This window comes from Sturnira hondurensis, unplaced genomic scaffold (assembly GCF_014824575.4).
Source record: "Sturnira hondurensis isolate 20B ecotype Veracruz unplaced genomic scaffold, ASM1482457v3 Scaffold0022542, whole genome shotgun sequence".
Classification (NCBI taxonomy): domain Eukaryota; kingdom Metazoa; phylum Chordata; class Mammalia; order Chiroptera; family Phyllostomidae; genus Sturnira; species Sturnira hondurensis.
This window is the reverse complement of record NW_028095173.1, coordinates 1,076,055-1,092,518: the sequence shown is the minus strand read 5'-3', so window position 1 is coordinate 1,092,518 and position 16,464 is coordinate 1,076,055. Positions and strand designations below refer to the sequence as shown.

General features: G+C 41.6%; 1 protein-coding gene across 1 annotated transcript in view; it reads right to left on the bottom strand.

The window, feature by feature from the left end:
• Nucleotides 1-16,464, bottom strand: part of SCD5 (stearoyl-CoA desaturase 5) — a 178,242-nt gene that overhangs the window by 76,081 nt on the left and 85,697 nt on the right. Inside the window, exon 2 of the mRNA XM_037035626.1 lies at nucleotides 7,884-8,014. Within this exon, the coding sequence (XP_036891521.1) occupies nucleotides 7,884-8,014 (131 nt within the window). The remainder of the gene's footprint in view (nucleotides 1-7,883; nucleotides 8,015-16,464) is intronic.

Here is a 16,464-nt window from a genome sequence, read left to right as displayed (position 1 = left end):
AAATACTGAAAAAAAACCCTAATTTGTTGAAGGAAATAGACATACAACTCCAGGAAGCACAAAGTCCCAAATAAGATAGACTCAAAGAGGACCATGCCAAGGCACACCATAATGAAAATGCTGAAGGTTAAGATAAAGAGAGAATCTTAAAAGCAACAAGAGAAAAGGATAGTGTTACCTCCAAAGGAGTTCTCATAAGACCATCAACTGATTTCTCAAAAGAAACCTTCCAGGCTAGAAGGGGCTGGCAAAAAAGTATTCCAAGTCATGAAAGGCAAGGACCTACATTCAAGATTACTCTAGCCAGCAAAGCTATCATTTAGAATAGAAGGACAAATAAAGTGCCTCTCAGATAAGGTAAAACTAAAGGAGTTCATCATTATCAAGCCATTATTATATGGAATGTTAAGGGAACTTAGCTAAGAAAAAGAAGATCAAAATGATGAACAGTAAAATGGCAATACATTAACATCTATCAATAACTGAATCCAAATAACAAACTAAGCAAACAAGCAGTATAGGAACAGAATCATAGGAATGGAGATCATTTAGAGGGTTACCAGTGGGAGGGGTAAAAAGGAGAATGGGGGGAAGGTGCAGGTATTAAGAAGCACACATTGGTAGGCATAAAATAAACAAGAGGATGTTAAGAATAGTATAGATATGGAGTAGCCAAAGAACTTATATGCATGACCCATGGACATGAACTAAGGCAGAGGGTACTGCTGGAAGGAATGGCGGTACTGGGTGGAGAGGGGCAAAGGGGGGAAAACTGGAATGACTGTAATAATAAAATAACAACTGTAATCAACTAAATAAATATTTTTAATAGAGACCACAAATTTTGTCCAATATATGAAATTCTGTAAACTTTAACATTAATTAAAATGGTGGATTCAATGACTCCCATAGCTACTGTATTTCTGTAGCTTAATAAAAGCATGTAAAATAGTATCCCTGAATCATTCCTGTGATAAGACCTGTGCCTGGTGCTACTAGGAACTAGACAGAAGGAACGAAAAGCCTGAACTCTGATAAACAAGGACCAGAGATGAAAAACAGCTCAGGCCCTCACTGGTGTGGCTCAGCTGGTTGCGTGCCGACCTACAAAGTGAAACCTCACTGGTTGCAAGTTCAGTACAAGAGGGAACCGACTGATAGTTGTCTTCCTCTCTTTCTCCTTCCTTTCCCCTCTTTCTTAAAATAAATAAATAAAATCTTTTTTAAAAGAAAAAGGAAAGTAGCTCGAAATCCAATGGGGAGGAGGAGGAGAGGAAAGAGGGGCAGGGAAGCAACTAATGGAGGCCCCAATGTATCTGACAGATGTAGTAGTTTTCTTTAGTATCTTCATTAATAACTGGGAACATGGTGTGCACATTTTGTTAACAACATTGTTGGTTGGTACCAAATTAAGAGTTGCTGCAGACATCTTTGAGAACAGATGTATCTAAAGAGGTTAGAAATATGAACAGAAATGATCACAATGAGGCTTGATTTAGGAAAAATGCAAATGAAGGCAGCTGGGAGAGAAATCATCCAAAATGCACAGTGATCACTGGGCTGGAAAACCTAGAAAGCAGCGATGTCACAGTGTCTGGCAGGAGAGCAATGGGACAGAATAAGCAGTGACAAATGTTACCGCAGCCCAAATGGTTGATGACAGCTACAGGAAGAAATAGCTTGTCAAGGAAGTGCTCTGCAACATAGGCTCCTTCAACCCCATAAACATGTTTGGAGATACTGTGAGAAAATAAAACAAAAATAAGAGCAGTTATTTGGGCCTTAGTTTCTTCAGTTGTTAGAAAAATGATTAGACTTGGCTTCTAAGGAACCCAGCTCCAACCTCTGTGCTTCTACCAAAGAAAGAGATTGGCAGGGGAGAGCGCAGGGTAAAAGGGGTGTCCTGTCGGAGCGTTTCTGAAGATCTTTATGAAAAGAAGGCAGAATGAAACATTTAGCTTGAAAATGTTTCAGAATAGCTTCCAAATTAACAGGAGTACATGAGAATTCATCTCATACAAGTAGACCTTTCTTTCAATATAGATGTGGAGCCATATTAACAAACAAAATCTGGGAGCTATTTGTTTACACAAATACCCTCTACTTTATCAAGTATTTCTTTACAAAAAAACTCTCTGTGTGATTTTAAAGTATATATCTTTTTTGTTTACTAAAATGTAATCATCTTGAAATGCTAAGGGAATACAACTGTTGTACAAAGAGTGTAACATCTGCATAGTTTCTGCCACGTTTGTGGAAAAGAACATGAGAAAGATCAGCCCTACAGGTCAGGTAGGTGTGTCTGGGTATAGAACTGTTTGCTTTTCCCAGGCCACTTCATGCTATCACCTTTTCATTCCTTTGAGGTGATTTCACTCATCTCATCTGCTTTCACTGACCTATATCCACAACAAAGAAGGAAGTGAGGCATTTTAGGAGGCTGGGGCCATGTCAATCTCTACCTTAAAAGGTATATTTTTATTGGCAGGAAGTGTAGTTAATCCTGCCAGGTAAACACAGAAAGAAAATGCCAAAATACTGTGTACCTACTGCAGCAGCCTCAGGAGAGTTTCTCTCTCTCTGTGACATATAACCTCCCACCTGCACCAAGTCATCTGTTCGTCTCCAATAATACTGCCGATCTGGAGTTAAAGAGCAGTATGTATAACAAGAATGCTTTAATGAATCCATAAATCACCATTATCATGAGCAGAGAAGTTGCTCAAAGATGGCCAAGCTATTTGTTTTTTCCACTTGACTTCCAAATGTGCCAGGAAGGCAAAACACTGTGGAAGGAGACATTGTCAAACTTGGCATGCCAGTGATCTTCCAAAACCACACCAGGAAGGCTTCCCAGAGCTTCAAGGTCAGGGCCACTTCTGCTGCTGCCTGTTTACACAGGAGGACGAAATCAACAACATCCACCCATCCTGGAAAGAGGAAGNTCTGGAGTTAAAGAGCAGTATGTATAACAAGAATGCTTTAATGAATCCATAAATCACCATTATCATGAGCATAGAAGTTGCTCAAAGATGGCCAAGCTATTTGTTTTTTCCACTTGACTTCCAAATGCGCCAGGAAGGCAAAACACTGTGGAAGGAGACATTGTCAAACTTGGCATGCCAGTGATCTTCCAAAACCACACCAGGAAGGCTTCCCAGAGCTTCAAGGTCAGGGCCACTTCTGCTGCTGCCTGTTTACACAGGAGGACGAAATCAACAACATCCACCCATCCTGGAAAGAGGAAGGCAAACCTGGTTATGCCGAAGAAAGGCTGTACCTCTGAAGCTTAGTCTCGTGGTTGGGGAAGGTGGTAGACTCTGAAACAAGATGCCTGCAGTGAGTGCTGGAGCCTGTGCAGACCACCTGTAGGGTTATGGATTCTGGAGCCTGCAGTAGTGTTCTGGTTGGCGTTTTGTTCTCCTAACCAATGGCTACTGCATGCTGCTGCTAACACCCCAGCCATCCTCGACAGTGTTGCCTCATGGCCAAGTCTCCCTTCTTGACATGCACGCCCACAGAGACCCAGTGGTGGGGGCTGCTCTATGAGCCCAAATCTGGCACAAAAATCTCTGGCCTCTCATGACTTATTCTGAGGCTTACTTGTGCCATCAAAATATATTAGGCCGCACCACTCCCCTAAAATCTTGCAATGCTTCTCTATGGCTTTTAAAACAATATCCAAACTCCTTGCTATGCCTGACAGTCTTGCACTGGTGTGGCTCCTATTCCCCCTTCTGGCCTCTTCTGTGACCATCTTCCACACTCAAGTGGACCAGCCATACTGGCCATTCTTCTCTTCCTTGAACTCACCATCCTTGTTCTCACTTTGCTCTGGCTCCTCCTTCTGTCTGGAATGCTTTTCCCCGACCTGTTCTCTCCCTCTGGTCTCAGCTCTCAGGTCACCTGTTCAGTGAGGTCTTCTCTGACTATCCTCTCTAAAGAAGCTGCATCTCTTTTACCCTTCATCACATTGCGGTGTTTAAATTCTTCGCATTCTTTTGCTTACTTATTTGCTCTCTCTCCCCCTGCAATATATGAGTACACATTATGAGGACAGGGAGCATGTCTGTCTCATTCTCCAATGCAGGGAGCAATGTTTAGCATGTGTGTATTTGCCAAATGAAAGAATAAATGCACACTTTCATGCTGGGACAGGCATTGGAGTATCAGTGAGACAGTGATCTCTGTCTGCACTTGAATCCCCCTTCTGTCACTTAAATCTGAATGTCCTTGGTCAGGTTATACAGTCACCTCTTTCAATTTACTGATATTGCCTATCATATGAGGACAACAACAGTATCTACTTTGTAGAGTATTGTCAGATAGCTAATGTGCTTAGTGAAATGCTGGCCGGTGGTTAGCACTGGAAAATTGTTGTTGTTTTTGTTGTTATATACCTGCCAAGGTTTATGGCCTGTGACCATGTGATTTATGTGACATATTCACAGATCATACTGTAACTTCCACTTTCTGTCTGATTTGCAAAGAGCTTGGAGATAGTAACTCCCACCCTCACAACAAGGAAAAAAATGCCAAACAAACTGAAAACTAACAACTCTCTTAAACCCATCAGAGAAATGAAGTTACAGGCAAACTGCAGCCCCCAAATCTAGAAGGACAAATAGCCAGCAACAGAGAATCACAACCTACTACAAGCAGAAGCCGGGGAGCAAAAGCCAGAATGGGTAGGAATTCTTTAAACTTTAATTGATGAATTACTTTAGTTGATGAATTATTGTGGACAAGCTTGAGAATTAGAAACTCCTAGAGTGCCTGGTCCTAGGGGGCTCTGCACATTCATGAATTTTACCTCCAGAAGCCCCACCAAGTTCTCACCATGATAGCTAAGGAAAATCACCTTGTTCTTCTGGCAGGAAAGGAGAGACATAACCATTTTGAAATTCGAGCCCTGTGGAGAGCTCTCTCTTTTCTTTAGCAAAATCTGTCCTCAAGAGAAACTACCTTAGCAGGGCCTATCAACTGGGTTTTACCAAAGTCTGACTGCCTGTGGGAAGGGAGACACCCAACTCAGGCTCACCACTAAGACTGAAACCTAATGGTAGGACTATAGAGTCCTCCACATCAGTAGGGCTCCTGCATAATAACAAGAGATTTTCAAATAAAAGAACTGAAGGCCTTAATCCCTATTTAAGAAGAAGTCTCTAGGAAAACCCAAAGACAACAGCAGAGAGACATCTTTTCAGACTAAAAGTAGAGCTGAAGACCTTTCCCCACTACCACCCCCTGACCAGCACATACCTCCTCTACGAAATAAAGATGAAAGGGAATTTCAAATGTTTCAGTCCCAATTTTTAGAAGATTGTATTTGATGATTGCGATCTTGTTTGCAGCATCTAGCAAAAGCCCTGATGATGACCCTCAGAGCTAACCTTGTCATTTTTCCATTGTGGCCAAAGGCATGACCATTCTGATGGAAGAAAGCAGAAGAGAACCCTTGAAACTATCTTTAAAAACCCAGTGAGACATCAAAGGGAAACTAAATCAATGGTTCTGCGTTAATTCAGGGATATAGGTCAATACCCTAGACTGGCAGATCCCAGCACATTTTTACATTCCTAGGTGGTTTTCTTCCCAAAGTTAAGTGGTCTGGATCGACTGCACACTTTCCCTCTGACAGTTACACATTACATGGGAACTGGCCCTGTGCTGATCTTACGTTCTAAATGACATTGTTTAAAACCCCAGGCCCACAGAGCACTGGCATTTCCACTGGGAAACTGTGAGAATTCTAATATCCCAGTAGACAGAAAGGCTCCATGAAGGCAAGGGTGGTGGGTGTATTTGCTAATCATTAAACCCATTGTCCTTAGCTCAGTGCCTGCCACATAGCCGGGGCTCAATAAATATTTTTGGCCCTGGAAGATGTAGGCATAGTTCAAATTTGATGATTTCTAAAAATGCTTTTAAAATATTAATTCATTTAACAAACAATCATTGAGTGCTTTCCATATGAGAGGCACTAAAACACAGAAATGAATGAGACAGTGTGCCAATTCTAACACAGAAGAGGGGGAATGATATTCACTGAGTACCTCTGGGTACTTCACAATCTGAGTACTTTTTATTCCTTATTTCATCCTCCCAACAACTCTGTGAGGTAAGTATTATTACTGTGCCCCTTTGCTTATAAAGAAACAGAGGCTTGCACAAAGGCCCAGATTTAGTAAATGGCAGAGCCAAGAATTTATTTCAGGACCCAGATCTACAATGTACTTTCTCCCCAAAGGAAATTTAAAATCGCCATGTGATTCTATTACGGGATGTTTTGTTAAGGAAACTTATGCACTCAAAAATTGAGTTATTAACAAAGTTTCTTTCACTGGGAAAAAATGTTTATGCTCTCAATTTCAAGTTATTGATGTTGGCAAAAATTCCAATAATAGTGATGCTTTATAACCATACAAGTGTGTAATTGGAAGCTTAAAAATAATAAAGTGCTTGAACAAAATAAATGAAAATTACTGAATTAAGTCCTAAATAGCATATAAGACCTAAGTCAATGAGTTTCTAAATTACCATTATCGTAACTTCTTGTCATGATGAACAGAGTGCAACACTGAACAAGATGTCTGAAGTCAAAATGAAGTGCAGTGTAGGTCACAGTGCTGGTGGCAAACAAAGCATGCAACCAGGAGACTGCCAGCCACCCCTCTGCGCACAACAGCTTCTCCCCTAGGCCCCTTATTCTAATTCCCAGATGGGGTTGAATTATAACCAGTAGGTATACAGAATCTGAATTGTGTTCCCGTGGTGATCTGTTGTGTTAGATCGTATTTGCTTTCAAACTGCAGGAGGGAAGGCTGAAACAGGGATTTGTATTCTTAGACACAAGAGCAGCTTAGAGAAATGCTTAGGGTCAGGCAGTCTCGTAGGGATGGAAGGCCCAGTGTAGAGGTGGTCACGTGACTCCTATGTCTGAGGGCCACAGAGGGGATCCTGGGTCACTTGTTTCCTTTGACCCTAAAGCACTTTTGGGAATTGTGATTTCTTCCCAATGGGTAAAAATTCCCAGGGCCTGGAATCATCTGCACTCATATATGGGCAAAACCTTTGAAAACAAGTTGTTCCTGCTCACCCTGCCTGGGAAAATAGAGATCCATGATCAATCCAAAATTCCAGCAGCTCAGAAAGTGACAAGATGGTGGGAAATGTGTAGGACTGGAATCATCCTAAAGACATAGCCTTCAGTAAAGTGATGATCCTGTCTTACATTTTTATATATAGCCCCTTGCAAGTTTTAATGGTTTCATAACAGCTCTGGAAGTGAACTCACATCTTTTACAAATATAAAAAACTGAAGATGACTAAGTGATTCACAGCTAGCAACCATCAGATTCAAATTCTGAGTCTTCCAACTCCATATTGAATAGACCTTCCACTGCAAACTTAGAGGGAGGCCTCAGGAACGTGTTTTGTAGAAGTAATGGCTTTGTATAAGACCCACATTTGTCTATCCTAGAAGGTTCATGTTTTTAGTCATATAATTTGAGTACATTCTCTAACTTCATTAAGCCTTAATTCCCTCATCTCTGAAATGGGAAGACAAGTAACACCTAACCTGTGGGGTTAGTGCAAGGATCAAACGCAATACACATACAGCATACTCAGCACCAAATTTGGCTTTCATTAGAGCTAGACAGCTGTGGTGGATTTCAGGGCACATTCGGGGCATGAATTCTGGAAGGAGGAATCTCCTTTCCCCCTCTGGAGTTCAGCATGTCTTGAGCCACAGAGTACCCACATGACATTTGATAGTATGTAAAGCTGCAAGGAGATAAAACTTGGGACAGGCAGGGAGTGCTTGGGCCCTGAACACTGAGCCTAGAATGTGTGTGGAGGAATGTCCACTCCATCCCCACCTGGAAAGCCATAGAGTTGGCGACAGCCAGAAATATCCTCAGAGGCAGCTTGGCCTTATAGGACCTGTGGCTCCACAAGCGATGAGCACCAGCTGTCACACCCAGAGCAGTCAGGAGGAAGCAGAAGTAGGCTGCAAGACACAAGCAAGGAGAATGTCAGCAGATGTCATCAAGCTTTTAAACACCCCATGCCTTTTTCCTCCTGAATAGGGACCCATGTGAAATGGTATCAGGGGAAGAATCTGCAATGTGAAGAATCAGTAATTTGGGGAAAATGCAGACTTTTTATTGATTTGTAGATTTCTAGTACCAGACAGAAGCGGAGAGAACTTTCCCAAGAAACTTTGACTTTTGAACATCATTTTTTCTATATCAAACAAATCTTTTATTTGCTAATATTTCTTGCCAGTCTTGATGTAAAAATCACAACTATATTAGTGTGCATTTGTAATTCAGTCTTACAGGTCCACTCACATTGGGGCTGAGATTGATCTCTCCGTTGTCTCTTAACTGGCACCCATGCCAAGATGAGTTATATGAAGAGCATATTTCCAAATCTAATGTGCCCATTAGAGGGCTCCACGTTATCATGGCTCCACAGACCTTGGTTTGGAGGAAATCGGGCCAGACCAAAAAAGCAAAGAAGTCTGGCTCAGGACCAGTAGAGAAAACTGACACAGGGACAACTGAGATTTGTCCTCTAGAGATCCTCACTTACACCATCACTACGACAAGGGCTTGCGAAGACAGCCAGATGAGAAATTTTTTAAAAGCCAACCTACAGTGGAGCTTATTATTATCTCTAACCCTAACAGCATGGGTTATTGTATAATTTTACTCATTTTGCAGTTTAGGAACTAGATATCCAAGTGTTGAATCCTGCATCTAAACCCAAGTTAGCCTGGTTCTAAAGTCTCTGCCAGAGAGCCCAGGCCACCCACAGGTGGTGGTGGTGGTTTGCTTTGTGTATGGAGATTTGGAAGAAGTTCTACAAGTATGGTAGAAAATGGGCACAGAGGGACCCAAAAAATCACAATTCCTGAGGTTATTACAACTACCATAGTGATTTTCAAGCAATGTGCCCATGTAATGCTAAATGTCTTCCCAGGATTATCTTATTAAAACACATCAAGTAATCTCACTGGGTTTGTATTATTATTAACCCCATTCTACAGATGAGAAATTAGAGGCTTAAAGAAGTGAACTAATCTCCCAATGTCACAAAGCTAGGGGGTGTCTTTGCTAAGAGTCAAACCCAACTCTGAACCAAAAACTGAGTTCCTGCCCTTTGCACACCCTCTTGCTTCTGGGAGACATCAGGTACATTTTATCTTTACTTCTCTACACCTGACTGTCACCCTAAGTATTGGATCACACTCTAAATTTAGAAGTGAGCTGCTTCCTTACTTGGAAGTAGAGCCCTAAACCAGGCTATAAGTAGGTAGAATGAGGCAGTTTTATTCTACATAATTGCTTCTAGCAATTAGCACATTCAGGGCCCTCCATAAAGAACTGCCAAAGAACAAGTGATCAGCTCTGAGTATAGCCCTGAGCAACTGTAAATGGTCCCAGATCAGGATCAGTTCCCTACAGGGAGCCCACTGTAGTACTTCCTTAGAAGAATTACTAGGGTAACTTCAGTCTCTATATACACATTTAAAGGGAGCACAATATTACTTCATCCAAAAGCCATGTCTGACTGATCTTGATCTCAACCCAAGATCGAGATCTAAGAACCCATGTGTCCAAACACACTGAGATGGCACTAAGATAAGTCTCTGAATACATGTGGTTTTCATAAACCTGACAAATCATTCCTTATTGAAACGTTAAAAACAAAAATCAACAATGTGCTTCTAAGTCACAGAAAGTGGTAGTAAAGAGAAAGCTCTGGCCTGCTTCATGAATCTACTTTAACCTTGGCCTAAACACATGAACTGCGCAGCTACTTTCCATGTCATCCTTGGCCTTCATGTCTCTGTCACTAATTTTTTTTCAACTGTCATGTAGTTATGGAACAAGTGAAATCAACACAGGCAGAATTCAGCGTAACCCTATTTTGCCAGTGGGCTAAGACACTAGACCTTGGCTGCAACAAAATGAATACTAAGACTCCAGGAAAAACACTGGCCAAAAAATTCCTCCAATTCATGGTTTCCAGGCAAGGTCTTACCACAGATGATGGCACTGACTTTTCCTTTTTGGAATCTTGACTATTTCAAGGGCCACTTACATGGTTGGTCTGTCCATGCCTGGGGGGAGGGGCACTGACAATGGGCTTGAGTCAGAGCCTGCACGGAACAGTAGTTTTCCACGGTCCTTCTTCTGGCCTGGCTTAGTATCCCATCTTCCTGGCACTGGGACTAAGGGCATGACCCAACCCTTCTCTCTCTTCTGGCTGAAAAACTAAAGGTCACATTCAAAGGCACTATAGCAAGTCAGGAATGAGGCCAGGAATGGGAGACACAGAGATGATGGAGATGCCAGCAAGAGCGTCAGAGAGAGAGCTGCCTGTATGGAGCCACCAGTCTGCAAGCCCGGGAGCTCTGTAGTTCTTCTCTGATCCTGTGAGACTCCCCAGTAGTTCCCTAGTTTATGTGAAATAACAGATTCTCTTTTCTTATATTCCTTTGTATTCTCATATTTTCTTGTTTCTTTTCATTGGCACTGGATTTCTAATATTAAAATTCTGTAGAACTTCTAAAGAAGAAAGCAACCTTCTGGTCGTAGCCAAAATGAGGATTAACTGCAAAAACCTTGGTTTGGGTATGAGAATTTATCAGCTGTTCCATTAACAGGACTCAGTTTTCCAACTTTGATAAGGCTAATTTGAGAGGTTCTTAACTTCTCTTCTATGATCTTTGTAGAGATTAACATCCCAACTAGTTTTTGATAGGTGCTAGGCAATTGGCTCTGAACTAGTAAAGTATTCAGACACAGAACTGGTAACTTTGAAAAAGAAAAAGGAGCAATTAGCAGTGTGAATAGCTCACAGAGAAAGGAGATAGAGCAATAGAAATCAGGGTCACACAATTACAGAACACTGGGCAAGTACAGATGGTCCCTGACTGGTGACGGTTTGGTTTAACAACTTTGAGACTTTATGATGATGCAAAAGTGATATGCACTCAGTAGAAACTGAACTTGACATTTTTATCTTTTCCTGGATTAGTGACACATGGTACAATACTTCCTCATGATGCTGGGCAGAGTTAGTGAGCCACAGCTTCCAGTCAGGCATGCGATCACAGGTCACAAGGATAAACAATCAACACAGTGCACTGTGTTGCCAGTAGCTTTTGAATTTTTATTTTTGTTTTTGTACCCCATCAAGTCTACATAATACCCGTCTGTGTCTTCTGCTTCTGGTGAGAAGAGAAAGGCAATTACTACTGCGGTGAAACTCAAGATGTTTGCCCAACTGTAGGGTGATGCAAGTGCTCTGAACACATTTAAGATAGGCTAGGCTAAGCTATGATGTTCAATAGGTTAGGGATATTAAATCCATGTTTGATTTAACAGTATTTTCAACTTACGAAGGATTTATTGGGGTGTAACCCCATCTTAAGTCAACAAGCATCTGTATATGGGCCTGAATGCAAACAAGCCACCGATTCTGGTTAGCTCAAGCCAAAAAGAAATGTATTATAAAGGTATTGAATAACCTACAAAACTCATGGGAAAGTTGCAGGACAGTTTTGGTACAGCCACCAAGATGGCCCCAAAGCACCCCACCTCCTGGTAGTCATAATTTTATGTAATCTCCTCCTCTTGAGTTAACTGCCTTCTCACCAAAAGAATATAGCCACGTTGACTTCTAGCCAAGAAGTAGGCATAGGTAGATATCCATTGCTTCCTTACATAATCAAAAGGACAACAATCAATTAAAAAACAAAAAACTACCAGAAAATCAAACTGTATGGAAATCTGACAACCAAGGAGTTTAAGAAGAAACATTCATCCAGACTGGTAGGATGGGTGGAGACAGGGAGTTGGGGTGGAGAGAGTGTGCAGAAAGGCCTCAGCTGGCGGACTGGGCAGTCCCACAGTTCCAGCGTGGGAAAATAAAGCACTAAAACCTCTGGTTGTAAAAATCTGTGGGGGTTGCAGGGGTGGGATAATTCCCAGTCTCACAGGAGAGTCTGTAGGAGGGACCCACAGAGTCCTAGAATGTACACAAACCTACCCACCCGGGAATCAGCACCAGAAGGGTCCAATTCCCTTGTGGGTAGCAAGGGATGTGTCTGAAAGTGAGGCGAGAGCCAAGCAAGCAGCATTGTTCCCATTCTGACTCCCATTCCACATATAGCACCACAACACAATGAAATGGGTTGCCCTGCCCTGGTGAACACCCAAGGCTCCACCCATTACAACGTAACAGGTATGCTGAGACAAAGAAATATGGCCCAAATGAAAGAACAGATCAAAGCTCCAGAAAAAGAGCTAACTGATAATGAGATAGCCAACCTATCAGATGCAGAGTTTAAAACACTGGTAATCAGGATGCTCATGAAAATGATTGAATACAGATGCAAAATAAAGGAAGAAGTGAAGCCTATACAAAATGAAATAAAGCAAAATATATAGGGAACCAACAGTGAAGGGAAGGAAACTGGGACTCAAATCAACAATTTGGAACAAAAGGAAGAAATAAACAATTAACCAGAACAGAATGAAGAAATAAGAATTCAAAATATGAGGAGAGGCTTAGGAACTTCTGGGACAATTTAAACATTTCAACATCTAAACCATAGGGATGCCAGAAGGAGGAAAGGAAGAGCAAGAAAGTGAAAACTTATTTGTAAAAATAATGAAGGAGAAATTCCCCAACCTGGGGAAGAAAATAGACTTCCAGGAAGTCCAGGAAACTCAGAGAGTCCCAAAGAAGTTGGACCCAAGGAGGAACTCACCAAAATACCCATAGTTAAATTACCCAAGATTAAAGATAAGGAGAGAATCTTAAAAAGCAGCAGGAGGAAAGGAGACAGTTACCTACAAAGGAGTGCCCATAAGACCATTAGCTGATTTCTCAAAAAAAAAAAAAAAAACCTTGCAGGAAAGAAGAGGCTGGAAAGAAGTATTTGAAGTCACGAAAGGCAAGGACCTACATCCAAGATTACTCTATCCAGCAAAGTTATCACTTAGAATAGAAGGGTAGATAAAGTGCTTCCCAGATAAGGTCAAGTTAAAGGAGTTCATCATCACCAAGACATCATTATATGAAATGTTAAAGGGACTTATCTAAGAAAAAGAAGATCAAAACTATGAACAGTAAAATAACAACAAACTCACATCTATCAACAACTGAACCTTAAAAAAACGAAAAGAAAAAGAAACTAAGCAAACAACTAGAACAGGAACAGAATCACAGAAATGAAGATCGCAAGAAGGGTTATCACAAAAAAGGGGGCAAAAAGGAACAGGGAATAAGAAGCACATATGGTAGGTACAAAATAGACAGGGGAGGTTAAGAACAGTAAAGGAAATAAAGAAGCCAAAGAACTTACATGGACAACCCATGGACATGAACTAAAGGGGTGGTGAATGCTGGAGGGAGGGTGTTGCAGGGTTGTGTGGGATAAAGGGGAGAAAAATGGGACAACTGCAATAGCATAATCAATAAAATATATGTAAATGTATATATTTAAAAGGAAAAAGAAAAAAGAATATAGCTACATGGAAAGAATGCCATTTCCATTATTAGATCACAAAAGACTGTGATTTCTGTTTTGCTTGCAAATTCTCACAAAGGCTTTATCAAGTAAGGAACTGAGGGTGGCCTCCACGCTACAGCCAGTAAGGAAATGAGACTCTCAGTCCGACAATCCTCAAGGAACCAAGTGCTGCCAGTAACAATGTAAGTGAGCTTGAAAGCAGCCTCTTCCCCAGCTGAGCCTTCAAGTAAGACCATCCCCTTGACCTTCTCAGGATGCCTCTTGAGAGATGCTGAAGCAGAGGACCCAGCTCAGCGGCACCTGGAGTCCCACTTCATAAAAACCATGATAAAATACACGTCCATTGTTTTATACTGCTAATTTTGGGGTCATTTGTTTTGTAGCAATAGGTAACTAATGCGAGTCTAAAGCAGAAAACTTCCTCCAAGGAAAGGAAGGTACAATTTAATTCCTGATTTCAGGAAAATTTGCCATCTATAGAACAAAAAAGAAGATTCCTATTGCCTGGAGCAGGCGGGGGGAGAGAGGAGTGACTGCTAATGGGTATAGGTTTTGGGGAGCAAAGGGTGATGAAAATGTTCTAGCTTGATTTTGGTATCGGTAGCACAGTTCTGTGAATATACTATAAACCAATATGTTGCACACTTCAAACAGATGAGTTGTATTAGTTTAAGTTATAGCTGTATGAAGCAGGTTTTTTAAATAACTGAATTCTTATTAGACTTTGTTATTGTATATAATTTCTCAGTATAAAATAAAATAGATGTGTTGCAAAACAAACAAACAAGAAGAATGAAAACAAAATTCACCATCTGCCTAGGCATCATCAGCCCTCAGTGCTCGGCATCACTGGATACTCGTGTCACACCATGGACCCTTAGATCTTCCACAGCTGCCAAGAAGAGTCTCTGTGTGACCCTATGCCTATACCTGAATCTATCCAGACCCTAGATTTCAAGGCAGAAACACCCAAGTGCCTATGCTTGGAGCATAAACCCATGCTCTCACTGCCAGCAACAGAGGGAAAACCTGCAAACCTCTTTGGCTTCCACAGGGGATCCAGAGCCTCCCGTCTATCCTGAGTCTCCAACTGGAACAGTGTTGAGAGGATGACTGTGGTGGCGCCTTCTGAACCACACACATAGAGAACACTCCTGGAGAAATGCTAAGATCCAAATTTTTAAACTCCCTTAATTTTGGACCCGAAGAGAGAGAGAGAGAGATGGACAGCTCCTTTCAAGACAGTCCCTGAGAACTCAACGAAAGAAACAATGGGCAGAGCTCTTTAACGTTTGCTTATTATCTGTGTCTCTCCAGCCTCAGAGTGAAAACTAATTAATACCAATGACAGAGCTTTTGATGCGCCAGGCCCTGTTCTAAGAACTTCATGCATAGTAACTCGTTGAATACTGTACTCACCTCAAGTATAGGACATAGGTAAAACTATGATCTCCATTTGACAGACGAGGGAAACAACACAGAAAAGGATACAGCCAGGATATAATCTAAAGTAGGAAGAGCACATACTCTGAAAACCCTGATGGCTGCCTGACCCCCTAGATGCTGCCTGAATTCTAAGGGAAGGAGATTGAATGCATCACGTCCTTTTAGTCGTCCCCAAAACACAACCTGAAGGTCAAAACCCTTGTTGTGTATTTTGCCTTTACCAGTTTACTTACAATAACACCTTCACCATCATTCTGCATTCAGTTCAGCCTCAGCCTGTCATAAACATGAGGACCAGCCAAGCCAAAGAAGGCATTATGAGACAGTTTACTGAGCTACCATTATGGACCAGGCACTGAGCTCAGAATTCAGTTTGCAAGGTGATCCCACAAACGTGACCCCTTCCCTTTCAGACAGGAGTTTGAATAGTAAATTACTTTATACATAGTAACTATATAAATACAAAGTATGGCAAATGCTGTAGAGGGAATGAACAGAATAAGAGAGATTATTTCTAACAAGCAACTTCTCCAGTGGAATTAAGATCATTGGTGGTTGAAGTCTAGGACCCAGAGGTTTAAGCCAGAGTTAGCAAGCACCTTATACAGCAGTGAAGCAAGAGACTGGGTTGCCTAGATCTTCAGAGGGCTGAGCGCTGATCCCTGAAGGCATATCTTAACGAAATGTCCTGACAAGAAAAGCCAAAGGCACTGCTGTTGCTTTTCTGCCTGAGAGAAAAGAGCTGGGAATTAAAGTGAGAAATTGAGAAGAATGCCTCTGGGGAGGCACTGCTTTCTCTCTGTCTCCATTCCTCCTCCAGAACCTCCTATGCCCCTCACCTTCTCTTCCGACCAGAGAAAGTCCTCCCTAGAGCTCAGCATGAACTCAGTGGGCTCTGACCAAACTTCTTTTATCTAGCACCCTAAGGCTACACCAGAGGTGAAAAATGTTTGCCAGTGAGGAGTACTTGGCTCCCCCTAAGGAAAAAAAGTGACAAAACGCATCTTTGCAAGGTTATTTCTTTACCACAATAATGTTTCTGTCCTAAATAGAAAAAAAGTCTAAAATATAATAATAATTACCAAATTCCGTGAAGACACCACAAAATCCCCTTCAATTCTCTGATTAGTGAAAGCATCATGAGGCATCCTGACCTAGTTCACAAACTCTGGTTTCAAGGCTACACAGATCGTCACACATTTTGATTCCTGCCAACTCTTTAAGTTGCTGTGAAAAACCCAAGGCAGTTCTTTTCTTTGCAGCACAATCCAGGACCTAGTTTTCTAGTCTTCACTGTTTTGATGCATAAAATCCAACCAAATTCTAACAAGTTGCCTTAGCAAAGTGTAATTATTCATTCGTTCATTCCTCAGTAAATATGTCTGAGTTCTTTCCATGTGCCAGGCTTTCTGTGAGGTACGGATTATGGGAATGATCCCCAAACCCCTGGAGGAGCCTCC